The sequence below is a fragment of the Phacochoerus africanus genome, chromosome 2 (assembly GCF_016906955.1).
Source record: "Phacochoerus africanus isolate WHEZ1 chromosome 2, ROS_Pafr_v1, whole genome shotgun sequence".
Lineage (NCBI taxonomy): Eukaryota > Metazoa > Chordata > Mammalia > Artiodactyla > Suidae > Phacochoerus > Phacochoerus africanus.
The window spans coordinates 125,922,990-125,938,195 of NC_062545.1; the positions used below are offsets into that span (position 1 = coordinate 125,922,990).

General features: G+C 41.2%; 1 protein-coding gene across 5 annotated transcripts in view; it reads right to left on the reverse strand.

Moving 5' to 3' along the window:
- Positions 1 to 1,645: 1,645 nt before the first annotated feature.
- SEMA6D (semaphorin 6D) overlaps positions 1,646 to 15,206 on the reverse strand; it is a 56,063-nt gene continuing 42,502 nt past the window's right edge. The window contains exons 4-19 of one of the 5 annotated variants that reach the window (XM_047766439.1): positions 14,820 to 14,880; positions 14,647 to 14,709; positions 14,438 to 14,539; positions 14,102 to 14,192; positions 13,539 to 13,658; positions 12,757 to 12,845; positions 11,813 to 12,030; positions 11,582 to 11,713; positions 11,120 to 11,275; positions 10,859 to 11,032; positions 9,917 to 10,057; positions 9,744 to 9,821; positions 9,250 to 9,311; positions 8,817 to 8,873; positions 7,153 to 7,308; positions 1,646 to 5,410 (exon numbers count right to left, since the gene is read on the reverse strand). In XM_047766439.1, coding sequence (XP_047622395.1) covers positions 4,122 to 5,410; positions 7,153 to 7,308; positions 8,817 to 8,873; positions 9,250 to 9,311; positions 9,744 to 9,821; positions 9,917 to 10,057; positions 10,859 to 11,032; positions 11,120 to 11,275; positions 11,582 to 11,713; positions 11,813 to 12,030; positions 12,757 to 12,845; positions 13,539 to 13,658; positions 14,102 to 14,192; positions 14,438 to 14,539; positions 14,647 to 14,709; positions 14,820 to 14,880 — 2,989 coding nt within the window. In that variant the 3' untranslated portion in view covers positions 1,646 to 4,121. Of the gene's footprint in view, positions 5,411 to 7,140; positions 7,309 to 8,816; positions 8,874 to 9,249; positions 9,312 to 9,743; positions 9,822 to 9,916; positions 10,058 to 10,858; positions 11,033 to 11,119; positions 11,276 to 11,581; positions 11,714 to 11,812; positions 12,031 to 12,756; positions 12,846 to 13,538; positions 13,659 to 14,101; positions 14,193 to 14,437; positions 14,540 to 14,646; positions 14,710 to 14,819; positions 14,881 to 15,206 lie in introns of all 5 variants that reach the window. The other 4 variants (XM_047766438.1, XM_047766440.1, XM_047766442.1 and 1 more) reach the window with 4 other exon arrangements.

Sequence of the window (15,206 nt, forward strand, 5' to 3'; positions counted from 1 at the left end):
ACAGATACCATAGAACTGTCAGAGAAATGGATGTGGAAACATCTCTTTTCAAAATGAGAAAACTGAAGCCAAGAGAGGTGTAGTGCTGCAGGAAGATGAAAAGTGGTGGAATCGGGATTTGAACCCAGCTCCCAGGTGGACACCTTGTTCTTTGCCCTCCTCTGACCAGGAGGTAGAAGGAGATGAGCTGGGAGGAGATGGAAGGGGAGAAAGTTGGCCTCTTTTAGATGGCAGGAAGACAAGCCCTCCTTGTACCTGGCTAGTCCCTAGGCCACACAAGGCCTACTGCCTTGCAAGGGAGACACCTTTTCTTTAGCCTGATCCAGCATCGCAAGAGTTCCACCTGGTTTCAAAATTGCCAGAGTAAGCTAAGTGCCCAACCAACGGGATTTCTATAACCAGAGTACAGCTGATGTGTCTTGGTTCTTTTTTTGTTTGTTTGTTTCTATACAATGTTTTCCTTATAAAAATCTCCAGGTTCTCTAACCCCACTTCTCTCAAATGGCATCTAGGCATTTACCTTGAGGATTGATAAATGTAGTTTTAGGGGTCTGTAGTTACCCTGAAAAGGAAAATAACATTCAGCTCTTAGTCTGTGCCATTCATTAAATTATCAAAGATATTCACAATTGGAAAAGGCTAAGATCTGCCAGAAACAAAGAAGATACACTTTTTAGAAGAAAAAAGGAAAGTCTCTGAACCTGGGAAAACTTGTATAATGGCCAGAAGGTATAATAAATACTAACTTAATGGAAATAGACAACAGAAATGAAAGAGAACACCACTCAAGGAGCCCAGGGAGAAACAGGGCTGAAATATATTTTCCATAATTGTCTCTTCTTCCTCCCTTCATGTGTCCAAATCTAATGACAGCAGCCATTAACTCATGCCATGCTAAGGGAAGACACCAATGGAATCACAATTTCACCTCCTATTTAAATATTTGAGGAAGATATCTCTTCCTATATTCTTATTCACTGAAAACAATGGAATTGAGAAATGGCCTATACCAAATAGCAATAAATGTTCATAGGAACCTGATTTATCAGCTATAATTTTAGATTAAATGATATGAAAAATTTTGTGTGACTACATGTCATGAAATTCAAAAACTTGTTGAACTAGCGATTGGTGGGCAAGGTAAGCCACTGAGATGCTGGCCTGAAGCATTTGACTGTTGCTGCCATACGTTCATCTGGTTTTTTGGATTGTATGTTTTTCAGGGGCTCTGCCCATCAGTATCACCAGCCTTCCAAGAAGAGAATGGTGGTGTAACCAGATGGCAAATATTCCAGGTAAGAATACTTTGATTTTTTTTTTCTTTTTATGGCCATACCTGTGGCATACGGAATTTCCCAGGCCAGGGATCTGCAGCTGAGGGCTATACCACAGCCACGGCAACATCAGATCCCAACCGCATCTGTGACCTATAATGCAGCTTATGGCTCCTTAACCCATTGAGGGAGGCCATGGATCGAACCCACAACCTCAGAGATAATGTTGGGTCCTTAACTCACTGAGCTATAATAGGAAGTCCTGTTATGGTATGTTTTAAAAGAAACTCTCACCAATGTTGATTGACTTAAAGATACTCTTAAAAAAAAATGGTTCCTTATAAACCTCTTCAATATCAAGAGGCAGGATATAACGATTTGTATATTTTATTTTGACTTTACATGCTGTGTTAAAAACCCAAAGTACATATTATTTACACATCCACAATACAAGTTTACAAGATATCTATACATGTTAAAGTACTCTATAAAACAGTATAGAGCCACTTCACTTTAGGGTTACTTTTTATGCCGTACCATTAAAAAAGATACAATCTGTGTTTACCTTTGCACAAATGGATAAAGCATTTAAAAATTAAATTAACAGGATAGAGACTAGATTTTATGTTAGAAATTTCAACATAAATACTGATAGAACTCACATTACAAACTACAAGGCAGCACAATGTTACAAAATGTTATCCGGGTTCACATAGAGTTACTGTTCCATTTTCCGCACGCCGGGATTAATATTGGTAAGGTGAATTCAAACACGTTTGTCGGCAGTGGGACTGGGTAGTGTTTATCACTGGTTGGTTTAATTTATTATTAATCTGTCATGTTTTAGTTTCAGAGCTGAAGTGTTTCAAGAACAGGAGTCTGAGCTTTTGAGCTTCCAGAGACCTCAGGGAATCACGTTCTTTATAAGACAATATTCTCAAAGGAAAAGAATAACTGCATCAGTATTCTACCTTCTGTGTGAAAATGCTCTGGTCTTCTGCAACCCATCCTCCCCCAGGTAATAGATATCATCAGCGTTATCACAGGAAATCAGTTGAACTTATTTGTCTGACTAAGTCAGGAGCATTCCTCTGCCTTGATACTTTCTAGATGAGGTTCAATAAACCGTGGTGTGCAGCATATTAACTGAAACAGTCATCAGGGTTCCACATCATCAACTGTAAGTGATTTCTGCAAAACTACAAATAGAGGACTCTATACGGTTTCCACAGGTGTCACATTACCTGGGAAACCTCATCTGACTTCACATTATCACTGTTTCATCCTTAGGAAAGCGGGAGTGGAATGTTTATCATGGCAAAAGGATGTAATGCAGCTATCTGGGTGGATTTGTTTTACAATGAATGGTTCTAGGTTGTTTTTACGGTTTTTGAAAAGTCTTTTCAGGTGCTGGTTGAAAAACATTTACAACTGGCACTCAGGAAATGATGTGCTATACCGAAAACACTTGACATATTTGAGTACTTCGATCATTCTCATGAATAAGGCACAAAATGCACAGATTCAGGTAAACTCACATGTAATATTTACAGTATACTGTCATAACCTGCATGACTTAGGAGGAAATCCTCACATCACACAACACAGACAACATGATTGCACCACTGTTCCGTTTCCATAGACTGTTTCTGTTAAGCCAATTACAATCCTCTCACAGTTCCCTTCTTTTGTCTTCTGTCTTTTGTGTGTGTGTATGTTTTTTTGTTTTTTGTTTTTGTTTTTTTTGTTTTTTGTTTTTTTTATCTTGGGGGTAGGAGGAGTAAAGGAAGAGGAATTTTACTACACGGGAGAAACCAAACAGTCAAAATAAAACCTTGTTCATGTGTCCAAGGTTAAATAGAGTGATTCAGGCTTGGATTCACAGTGGACAGGTAGATTTTACTACTGAATACTGGTGGATAAATCAAGGATACCTCTTAACATCTCTATCTTCTTAAGCTGGCAAGACTGTAATAAAAGTTTGAATGAATAGCAGCACAATGGTACTTAGAACGCTTACATTCTGGCATTGGGTAACACGTAAGTCAAGTTAATCATTTTGACAGTCAAATCAGCCTCGATTTTCTTTCCTTCTCAAAGCTGGACCCAACAAACTGCTGTGGGAAGAAGTTACTGTCTCTTGTTCAGTCATGCTCAATGTAAACAATTCCACAGCACAAAAAAAGATGCAATGGGCACCTAAACAAATCCTAATGGGGACAGAACACACGCATACATGCACGCACACGTGCGCGCGCACACACACACACACGTACACACGCAACACAGATCATTGGTGGCATGAAAAAAATGCCACACATGAAAAAAATGCTACAGTTTGGGTCAAAGACTAAAATTTTTAGCAAATCGTTTGGTAATCTACAAGTTCATTTCTTTGAGACATTACCTTTTTTTTTTTGACATTTGTGCAAGAGGCAAGGTGAATGCATACATATTAAAATGTTCACATTTAATGGGAAGACCACGCAGAATGGCAGTCTAAGTTGAACCCATTTTCAAGTATTTGCTCACAGATTCTTCTGAGCACTGTATCAGCTCTTTAAACTGGTGACAGGTGGCCCCTGGGAGCCACACATCTCTTTAGCTTCAAACAAAAGAAATGGAATGACCAGCACCTTCCTTTGTTTTCAAGCAAGTACACAGAAGCCTTGCTGCAGTAGCTACATATGGCAAGTTCTGATGTTGCCAAAGTTAGGTAGAGTTTCTTTGGCCACTTGGTTCTCTTACTATATGAGTGAGTCTCTTGTTTTAAGGTACCCTTACAATGTCATCCTCTCAACAACATGGACAGGATAAAAGCCACTCGAGGAAGGGCACATTTGAGACCTAGTACGTGTATTTGTTCAGTGGTCTGACAGATGTGGTCTGAGGAACAAATGAAGGCTTTGGTGGCACATCAGGTTTTAAGGACGGTGTCCTCTTTAGTCCCGTCCTGGGAAGGGTGCCATTACTGGTGTAGCTGCTCTGTCTGGAGAGGGAAGGCTGCAGATGAACACTCACCGGTGTTCCCTGAACATAGTCCACCTTTGCCCCCGTGGGGGTGGCCATGTACCCCCCACGGTTCACACTAGGCTGTCTAGATAACAAAACCCCATTTGGTGAGCTTAAGTTTTTAGGCATAGCAGATATAGAGTGCCTCTGGGAGGAGTTTTTATGATAACCCCTTTGTCTTTCCAGAGAAGTCATCGGGACTCCTGGAGTGGTGGGGACGTCCACTCGCTTAGTTGGGCTATTCCTGGGGAGCGTTGAGGGAGGAGAGTAGAGCGAAGCCTCACGGTTAGGGACTTTGGGTGGGACCTCGGACATAGGTCCCACAGGATCCAGCATTAGGGTCTGGTGGGCCATTTGGATGTCTCCCATGATGGCTTTGGGGTTACTGTTTGGGTCATTTAGATGCTTCAGGAGATCATTAAGGGTATTTCTGGAATCCACAGAACGCCGGTGATCTCTTTTACTGGATGACTTTGTAAGAGGGTGGTCAATGTTTTGAAGCTTCTTTTCAGCTTTGTGAGCATTGGAGTTTGAGAAAGATGTGTTGTAGTCATGGGTAGCATTAGGGAGAACAATGGCGCTGGGGATGTGCCCATGACTTAGTGGGGAGTGGGGGGGAGGACTAGAAGGAAAAAACTGGGAAGTTTCTTTCCTCGAAGCCCCATGGCCATGGGCCTTGTCTGAGTGGCTCTTCATGGCCTGCAGGGTCTTCTGGTGAAGCACAGGTGTAGACTCAGGTGTAGGGAGAGCAGCCAACTCAGGAGGTTGGCCTCGATGGTCCACGACCATGGATTTTGTTTCTCCATTGGGTGGCAGCTCTTTCCGACTGGTCAGCAGGTTACTGTACAATTTGGGAGAATCAATATTCTGTTGATATTCCTTGACTGGGCTGTCAAAGAGACCATTCAGCTTGGCAAAGCTTCCACTGGAGTCTGTGCACGACTGGGCAGATTCTGCATCTTTATGGATCTTTCTGTTCTTCCGAACAAACATGTCCCGATAGCAGTATACTGCCACACCTGCAATGAATGCACCCAAAACAAAAGCCGCAAAGACACAGGTGATGAGGACATTCATGTGGACCATCTGGTTGGAGTCTCCAGATTGGACTTCCCATCGTACACCTGCAACAGACACACAGGAAAAGAGTCTGAGTGGTGTGCTTCTTTAAAGCAATGTTAGCCAGCAAATGGCTTCCACTGAGCCATTACTACTTTCACATGGTCCATATGCTTAGCTTGGAGGGTGAGGTGGACTCCAAAATTCTGTATTTTTTTCTTTAATCACAAAGGGATCCCCAGAGACATTTATGATTGCTGCAAAAGCCAGGAAAACTCTAATCTTCCACTGATCTGTATTTGTCTTCTCCAATCTCTCTTAAATAATTGTTAGATAACATTCAAAATTTTATGTGTTTTTAACCTAAAAATTAGTGTTAGAAAATGTATATTTTCTAAGTGGCCCGTTTTCAACACATAAAAATTTTTTCTCATTATTTTCTCTTAATTAATAAATCAGGATTAAAGGACAGCTGCTGGGATTAGGGAGATATATGAATTGGCATAAATGTATATTTTTCTAAAATAATTATGCTAATACAATTATGCTATCTTAATTAGAATGAAAACACAAAATTTGTTCTCAAATGGAAAGCATCGGCTTGGTCACTGTTAGCTACAAATATAGACTTTCATGTTTGCTTTGATTTTCTTTTCATTCCATCTTGGAGTGAAGCACTCTTGAATTGCCTGCTATGAAAGAAATTCCAGACAGTCTAAGGAAATGTATTATATACTAGAGTTAAGTAATATGTCCAATTGTCAAGATATTTAAGCAATATTTAAATTAGACTAGAAGAAGAAGAGTGAATTAGTTTGTAATTATTGGGATTTTTAATGCAACCACAGACATCTAGAAATGTTAGTTTAAGAGGTATCCAAGTCTGTTACATGCTATAAACACAGCTATCCCAGAATAAGGTAAGTCAGAGCAACCTGAAGATTCCATTGCTTTAGGTTAGTACTAAGGCCTTCGAACATTAGTTGTTTTTAATCAATGTTGAGGGCTATGGAATTCCATGACATGGTGAAAGACAGGGAAAGAGGAGTAGAGAGAAATGAAATTGCTAAAGAAAATAAAAGAGAAAGAATGATTATAATATTGTTTACAATGAAAAACATATAAAACCAAAATCAACAGATGTAAATCATAAATGACAATGCACTGCTATAAAAACTGATTGGAAACCTGATACCACAGTTTAGTAAGAACTGAAGAATGGATTTTTTTTTTCCAGAGTAATATATCTAATAAGCCAGCTCAACAGGCAGCTATTTGATAACTGCTTCTATTATGGGCCGAAAATGATAGGTACGGACAAGTACTCTGTTATGCTTTATAGTTGGTGGCATTCAAACAACTTAGCGCCTCATATACACTTTTCAGATTGTGTTGTAAATTGCAGCTAAACAAAAGGCTGGGAAAGGCTCCCAGACAAAACATCCAATATCAAGATATTTGCAATTAGTTTTTTTGGGGGGGATGTTGCTGGAGTGACCCTCAAAATTCTCTGACCCAGCAGAGTCCAGCTTCTTCAGACAGAAGTCAACACAGATTAGACTGTCTGAGTGGCTGTTTCACCAACCCTCTCTTTAATAGCTTTCTGCCTCTCTGGTAAGGAATGCACTCCAGGTAACCACAGCACAGTGTTGTTAACACAGTGGAGCCAGAGTTAACACCAGAGGCAGCTCAGTCTGGCTTCACTGCTGGAGAACCCTAAGCCCATACTCTCCTCAGAGGGAGTAGGAATCAGGTTTCCACTCAGTGAGAGATGAGTTCCCTGGTGAGGCCTTACCCTTTGGGATACCTGATAAAGGATCAGTAAAATCAGAAGTGTTTGGGTCATCTTGAACTACAAATTTCCGGGAGCTGGTCAGTTTAGGTCTCCAGGTATCAATCACTTTAGGTGTAATTTCTGGGATACTTGCCATTGTGGTAACAGAAGATGAAGATACCTCCATGTCTGTGGTGGCAAACAGATTTTTATTAACGTGGGTCATGTCAGCAAGTTGTTTCTGACTGGTCTGCTGTATTTTCAAGTAAAGTTTAAGCAAATTTTATGAGAAAGTCTGTTCTAGGATTTCATAAAAAACACATACGGAGAGATTACAACAAATCCCTCTCTAGCAAGGGAAAAACTAAAAACTAAAAATTAACAATAAAGACATATTAAGTGGATTTCACTTAGAGACACTCAAAACACTCCTCTACAAAGCCTCTGTGGTGGTACCTGACACACGGACAACGCAATATCAATCTCAAAGGCTAATGGCTATTTTTTCATCCTTTTGTGAGACAAACATCATTTCGTTTCTTTTGGTGCATGTTTTTAAAAGCATTTTCATAGATGCAAACCATATATCCTTCACTGGGGAACCTACTGTGTAACTTCATCAGGAAAACCTGGTTAAGTCTGAGTAGACACTTGATTTTGGACCTGTCAAAGGGGCTGTCCTGCTTTACCATGGACCATCGCACCCCCACCCCCCCGCCCATCCATTTGTAGATAACTGACTGCACTGAGGGCTCACCATCCATGGTAAAGCACTGGAACAGGGCTGAACCTTGTCCGTGCCTCCCAAAATGCTCTGGGGAGTTTCTTCCAAAGAATTAGCAGCAACTCATGCAAAAGAAATGGCATTTACAAGCTGAGTAAGGATGTTTCTGAGACACAAGATGTGCCATGCTTTTCTCCCCTCTGAGGCGTGAAACTGCTGGTGAGTTTTAGAACCAGTGATAGGATTGGGAGTAACTTAACCTCATAGCGTGTCTATTACTGATTTCCAAGAGTCAATTTTCCCTCAAAATGTAAGCATATGATTTTAGGTTAAAACTTCGGAGACCCCAATTCAGACGGGTGCAACAGTCACAGATGAAAACTCCAAAACAGATGTAGACAAGAGGGACACAGAAAGCCCAGTGAACATCTTCATACATCAGAAACCAGCTACATTTGACAGGAACCTTTTTCACACCACTGAGACCACAACCAACATTCACAGGTTCCCGGAATTACTGCAAACCATTCAAAAAGATCTCTAAAAGTTATAAATACACATTTTGGGGAAATGTGTATTTGTTGACTAGGTCTTAGGAAAGGTGGGGGGAGAAGGGGAAAATAATGAAATTCTGCCATCCATTAAGTACAGATGGCTAGAGGGAACATTCACAATGCACAGGGGTGAGAGAGAAGAAAGCTCAGGGGATGGGCGTGCAGCTGGAATGCAGCCTATGTTAATCCATTTGATTTTTCTTAAAGGATGTGCCTTGGTCAATGATAAACTGTTTACATGCTACACAGGAGTGAAGTGCTGAGTAAGAAAAAGTCTCTGGGACTGTCAGTGGGATCATGAGTCAAAGCAGAAAAATGAAGGGCTGCCAAACTGCGCAAAAGGAGGGGAGAAGGGGCTGAAAATGCTGAACTGAAGGAAAGAAAAGGTTGTTAATTCAAAAAAATGAAAAAAAACTAACCAGATGTTGGACCGCCAAATATTTTGTAATCTGGTGTAGTTGAAGTAGGCAAAATTTCTAAAAGAATTAAAGGAACAAGGAATCAGTAAAAAAGTAACCAAAAGAAAGCAAAAAAATTTACGAATTCCAATTAACTCAAAAAGTCAAAAGAAAGGACTGTAAATAAAAAGACTAACCTACTGGTTAGATGACCTGTCTCTAGAGTCCTACAAAATTGTAACAGGTGAAGGGAAAAAAAAAAAAAAAAAAAAAAAAGGCCAGATTCTTTTCTAACGTATCCCCATGACCAAATAGCTCAGCTTTTGCAAAGTTTAATTAAATGCTAGGTGGTATGTGTCCTGAGTCATTATAAAAGGCTGATTGTAAAATAATGTTCCCGTGCAATTGGGGTCAAAAAGCAGGGGCAGGAGGGGAAGGAAGGTCCCCGTCTTACCGTGGCAGTCCCCTAGATGGGCCGTGTTGCCGAATTCTGTGTCCTGCTCAAATCCTCCAGCGCTGTGGTTATGGAAAGCAAAGAAGTCTTCGGTTAACAGCCTTCATAGGAACACAAGTGACAACCAGAGCAGAACCAAGAACACAGACGGATTAGTAAGGATGAGCAGACAGAGGAAAAATGGACATTACAACAAAGCTCGCGGAAACGGGTACTTCTCTTAAATTTAGTAATCAGAATATCTAAGAGAGCAGAAGAGAATTTATTTATTTTTTCCTCTCTCTATCCATTTCCCTTAGGAATTACACTGTCTACAATCCCCTTTCCCTCTCACAGCTCCAGATTTTCTTTCTCCCCCACTCCACCCATACCAAAAAACAACAAAGAAAGAGATAAAGCAAGCAAAGCAAAGCAGTGTCATTGAAAGTTTTCTAAAATGTCTAGCTTTGGAGCCCCCAGAGATGATCTCAACTAAGGTGACAAAATGTACTTACAGCATCCCCGGCATCACTCGACCACAGGCCCCCTGGCTTAACCAGCCACAGTATGGGTCTCGAGATGCAATACAAGACCTGTATAAAACCAAACAGAATGTAACTTGGATTTTCCCATCATCAGAGGTCAAGATGCTGTGAGACCCAGGGTAAGGGAAGAGACATCAGCTTACTTTTTACAGGATCCATACCGCTCGCAGCGACTGAGGGGGATGCGGATGACACAGCTAGAGAAGGCCACGTACAGAGCATGATGATCTTTATCCAACTGTAAGGACAGGACCTTTCGGTCCTCCTCATTCTCAGCACTGCATCTGTATTGAGGGAGACATGTGGAAGATATATGTTTAGTAAGTCAAAAGCTATAGGAACTAGGTGAGGCAATGAGGTTTGGTGTTTGCAATTACCGAGAGCTGAGGAGGTGTTAAGGAATAGTTTCTGTTAGCAAACTGGCAAGTAAGTAGTGTAGGAAGTCATAATTATGTGATTCATTTGATTCATCTTTTACTGCTCTGCATGGCTGGTTAAATCTCAGGCTGGACACAAGGGTTTTTAAAAATTGGTTTGCCATCCTGATGATCTAAGGGAATTGCATTCGTGAAGAGCATTTACACTATAAGGAACAAAAAGGATAATGTTTTAATGCATTTAAATCTTTCGTGCTAGATATTTCTGGATCTCTCCTTAGTCTCCTTTGCTCCATTTCTCTCATCTATTTCTTGTTTGTTTTAATGGTCCAAATAATTTTTTATATCAGAGGCTGATGAATTACGTGTGTGTGTGCATGCACGCGCATGCTTGTAACCAACTGTCTGCTGCATGTAGCAGCCTGAAATATATCTGCAAAGTAAGAAGGCTGGTGGGAACATATTCTCATTTTCCTTATGTGACAAATAAGGGATGGATTATTTTTAAACTCATCACTGTTCACCCTCTTAAACCCTGCCGGACCCAGGAAAACAATAAACCCAGGTTTTATTTCAGTGAAAAAAACAAAACAAAAAACCCCAAAGTACTACTATGCCAGACCACCGCTAATTTAGGGGGACCGAAGGGAAATGACTAGAAACACACACTGGAAGTACCGAGAAATGTTCTTATAAAAATGCACCTACTTTGCATGGTTGTATGCCTCAATCTCTTCCAGTAACACGCTGTCATTCAAAGAGAATGGACTGGTCTTTGCCAAAACTTTAAGTACCACGCCAGCTTCTGAGCCAACAAAGATGACTGTGTAGTTCTGGTGGGGTCCGGCAGAATGGTCCACGGCAATGGCCGTCAGTCTGTACCTGCCAGAGGAGGAAAGCCAGGTCAGGGGGCCCCAACAGGAAGGGAAGGTACAGGAGGGGAGAGGGCCCTTGTTTCCTCAGTCTTACCTGATCCGAGTCTTTGTGAACCAGGGTTCATCTGCAATGGGTGGGACAGCAGAGTCCATTAGGGGGTGGGATTTGATGAACGACAGGGTTTCATCCGGGAAATCGATGGAGGTTTTATAAGCTTCAGCAAGACCATGCTTTGCACAACAGCCAGGCCTGAAAGGAAAATAATGTGTTTTTCCCCTTCCCACAAGCTGTACCTAAGGAGAAAGTGCTTATTCTGGAAGAAGAGGTCATGAACGAAAGAAGAGTGAGCCAAACCAGAGGAGCAAGGCTATTCCCTTAACCTAGTGGGCTCTCCACATACAGGTTCTCAGGGTTATGTTCACTGACTTTTGTCTGCCCTGCTGCACAGAGACCCCTTCCTGGTGGGGAGGTTGGCGAGGCTGCTCCCTGGGGATGGATGCCTCCAGTGACAGAGAGTTTGGTTAAAGACAAAAATCCTTCTTGTCTTTTTCCTACCTTGGCTTTGGTACTTTGTCTTCAGGGACTGCTGTCCAAACAGAATCCGGAGTTTTCTGCTCTTTAAACCGTCCTTTGAATACCTTTTCTATGTCATCCATGCTAAATGCACACACTGCCGAACCAGGGATGCTGAAAAAGAGAACCAGCATCAGGCAACCATGGGCCTGCTCCTGGTTCCCCCAAGCAGGGCACAGGATGTCTTCTGAAGTGCTAGGGATCTGTTCTCACCTGTTGAGTTGTGTAGTAAACACCCCGACCACAGTGGGGATGCCATTGATTTGTATTATGTCTGTAATAGACTGCAGAACATCAAAGTAGAAAAATGAATCTCCGGGGACAGAACAGTTAAGTCGAGCCTTCAGAAATGAAGTCCAGTGTTTCTCCAGGACCCGCTGGGAGCCACCCATGTCGTTTTTACATATGCGGGCCACACGGGAATACACAGCCTGCCCACGGGACAAAAGCAAAGAAACAGGGTTATGAGCATGGGGGAGGAATGGGAACAACAAGCTCCCGCTGGTTCAGGGAGGGACAAAAGCCACTAAAGATGCACGGGGCTCAAAAGACTCACAGAGCCTTCTCTCTGGGGATTTGATGGTAGGACTGTAAACCAGATTCACCTGTGAGAAAAAAGGGCCATTTTCCTGTTCTGCCAAACAAGCTCCCTAAGAAGAAAGCTATTGAACTGCATGGCTGAACAGAAACCATTTCCATTCTGTGTCTCCTACTTTGCCTTTTATACTCAAGAAAATACACCATCATCAAACATGGCATCAAAGGGGCTGCAATATTTTAGAATCATATGTGCTTTTACGGAAATACTCAACATTGAACAAGGGGCCCTACCCTCCCCATCCTGCCTTTTGACACTGAGAAAGAATAAGCTATCAATAGATTTCTAAAGAGTTAAAGAAGCATCCATAACTCAAGGGTACCTGCAGAACATTCTCTGTAGTAATAGGGGAAAAAAAGAAACCTTCTCAGGGCCCAAGGCCGCTCTTTCCACTCTGGCCATTGTTCAGGTATTCTCCAGCAACTTTTCTCATGACAAGCAACTCACCTCTCTGCACTTGGCCCTAAATGCATTGAGTGCTGGAAAACATGCAAAGACTCTACCAAAGTGGGCTCGATTCTATGCAGTACATGTACACAAGTCAAGCCTGTATACTTGCCTTGCCTAAATTATTATGTTCCACAGCGATTTCTCGAAAGAAGAAATACACGTAGTTTCCATATTCTATGGCATGAAGAAAGTGTGGCTCTGAAAGACAAATTGAAGACAAACTGGTTCCTAAAGGATCACTCAATTCATATCAGACCCCAACTGCTAGGCATGACTGATAGATGTCACATAGCTACACTCACGCCAAGGAGAACTCCCATTTGCCAAGGAATCTGAAGAGTTGTGGTATGGGTGTGAAGCTTCAGGGAACCCAGAGTCTTTAATGTTAGCTAATGGGCTGGAAAACGCCTACAGGGAACTGCACTACAGCAAAGGTCTTTGTTTCAACAGAGTTATTTATTAACCTATTTAACTAGGGAAGAAAATCTCTTATGCCTAATATAAAAAATCTTGATTTCTAGTTGCCCAAGAACAAAATGACTCTGCAGATATGAACTCATGCTTCCCAGGGTTAACTTTCTAAGGTAGGGGGATGGGAGTGGACAACAAGTATTACATGCCTTTACAGTTAAGCAGACTGGCAGAAAGAGTTGAGATCATTGTTTTTGAGGTCACCTATGATAAAAGCCTGGATAGATGTACTTTTCTGACAGGGCCACTGGTCTCCTTATCTGCCGTTTGTGACCCCAGTCACGACCAAGGCAGCTGGTACTTGGCTCTCAATAAACAATATCAAGTCAGGCACTGAACATCCTGATGCCCAGGGCTCCTGTTTCCACTTGGCCATCTCATGACCCTTGGTGATCCCACAGCACTGCTCTTTGAAGGTACCTTTGATCCATTTGGAATCATATTTTATTGTACGAAGGGCAGATCCATCACCCATGCTTCGATAAATAACAGCATCGCTGGCCAGGAAGTCAGCCACTGTGGCAGAATACAGCTTCCCATCTGAAACCAAAGTTATAATTCAGGTAAAATAACCACGATTATCCTAAGTATGTCATCCTAGGTAGTGTGTCATACCCTCTGGAGTGATCTCACCCATGTTATCACTATATATACAAATACATCTAAACTCGATGTACATAATCAGCCTGTGACAGGTCAGCCTGTGAAATTACCTAATTTTACAGATGAGGGATTGAAGCATCAAAAAGTTAAGCAACTTATTTAGGGTCACTGGCCTACTTAACAACAGAGCTGAGTATCAGAAGACTTATGATAGGCTTACTTTTTAAGTCCTCTTTTTTGAAAATTTGTTCACAGCTCTCAGTCTCTGAAATACCCATATTAATGTAGCTATCCTAGTTATGAGCTCTTTTCTCCTTTAAATTCCTTTTGCACCTTCAATGTCATTAATCATTTATATTCATTACACTATAGAATCTTACCAGCAAAAAGGGCAACATTGGTTTGTCTGGCATCAAATGGGCATCTTGCCAAGCCACTAATTTCTTCCCCATCATACTCTAAGGTATTCAACTACAAAAGAAAAATAAATAGCTCATGTCACATCTGTTCAATGTACCTGTTTGAAAGCAATACTGCTTTATTTGTACTGAAATTCTATGGGAAGAATTCTGTCTTTCTTCTTCCATAGCATTTGAGATAAAATAAATGACTGGGCTTATAGCAGGAAGGATTCAATGCTAACAGCATACCAGTAAAGGAAGAAATTTGATTTAAAACAACAACAAAAAAAAGCTCATTATATAAAATATACTTACCCTATAGTATCTACACATGGGATTAAATGCATTGGTGCCACAAACAAAAACCATCTCATCGTTTCTTGGAACAAATACTTTAATAAAATTGTGGCATTCATCCTAAAGAGAGGAACAATTACATTAACATTAGACGTTCCATTCACTTACATTGCGGGCTTAAGCCCCCATAAAGACTCAGTCTGGCAGGCACATGTTCATGCACTTACTTTATGCTTGCCTTTCATAGCGCAGTTTTCTCGATCCTGTTGCCTTGACCGCCATGTCAGTTTCTGTATCAATCAAGCAAAACCCAAGTTCAATATTTTAAATATCGAGGGGAGAGGGACATAACACAAGTTCTGAGGGATGGCAAATAAATTTGCCAACTGCACTTGCTCACCTTGTTTGGTACGACTTCTGTTTTGGGGATTTCATTTAAGTTTACTGTATAAACTTGATCCCTGGTGGAAACAAGGCAGGGAGTCATATCATGTGAATCCATAAAAATGTGAAGCTGCTGCTTATTTTATTTTTACAGATCTGCTTTTATTGTGTTTTGGAGATCATTTTGGCTTTTCTCTGTCTCCAACAAAGTCAACAAAGAGTACTTTTTCATTAGTGAGACGCTTTTATATATCACTGTGGTAAGGGAGCAAAAAAAAGCTCTTCTCTTCAGGAATGGGTCAAACTGCTACTGGGTATTAGCATAGACATACTTCTAATATTTGCTTGAATAATTCCAAGTTAAAAAAGAATAAAAGATTTTTTTTTCTCCTGCTGCTTTAGA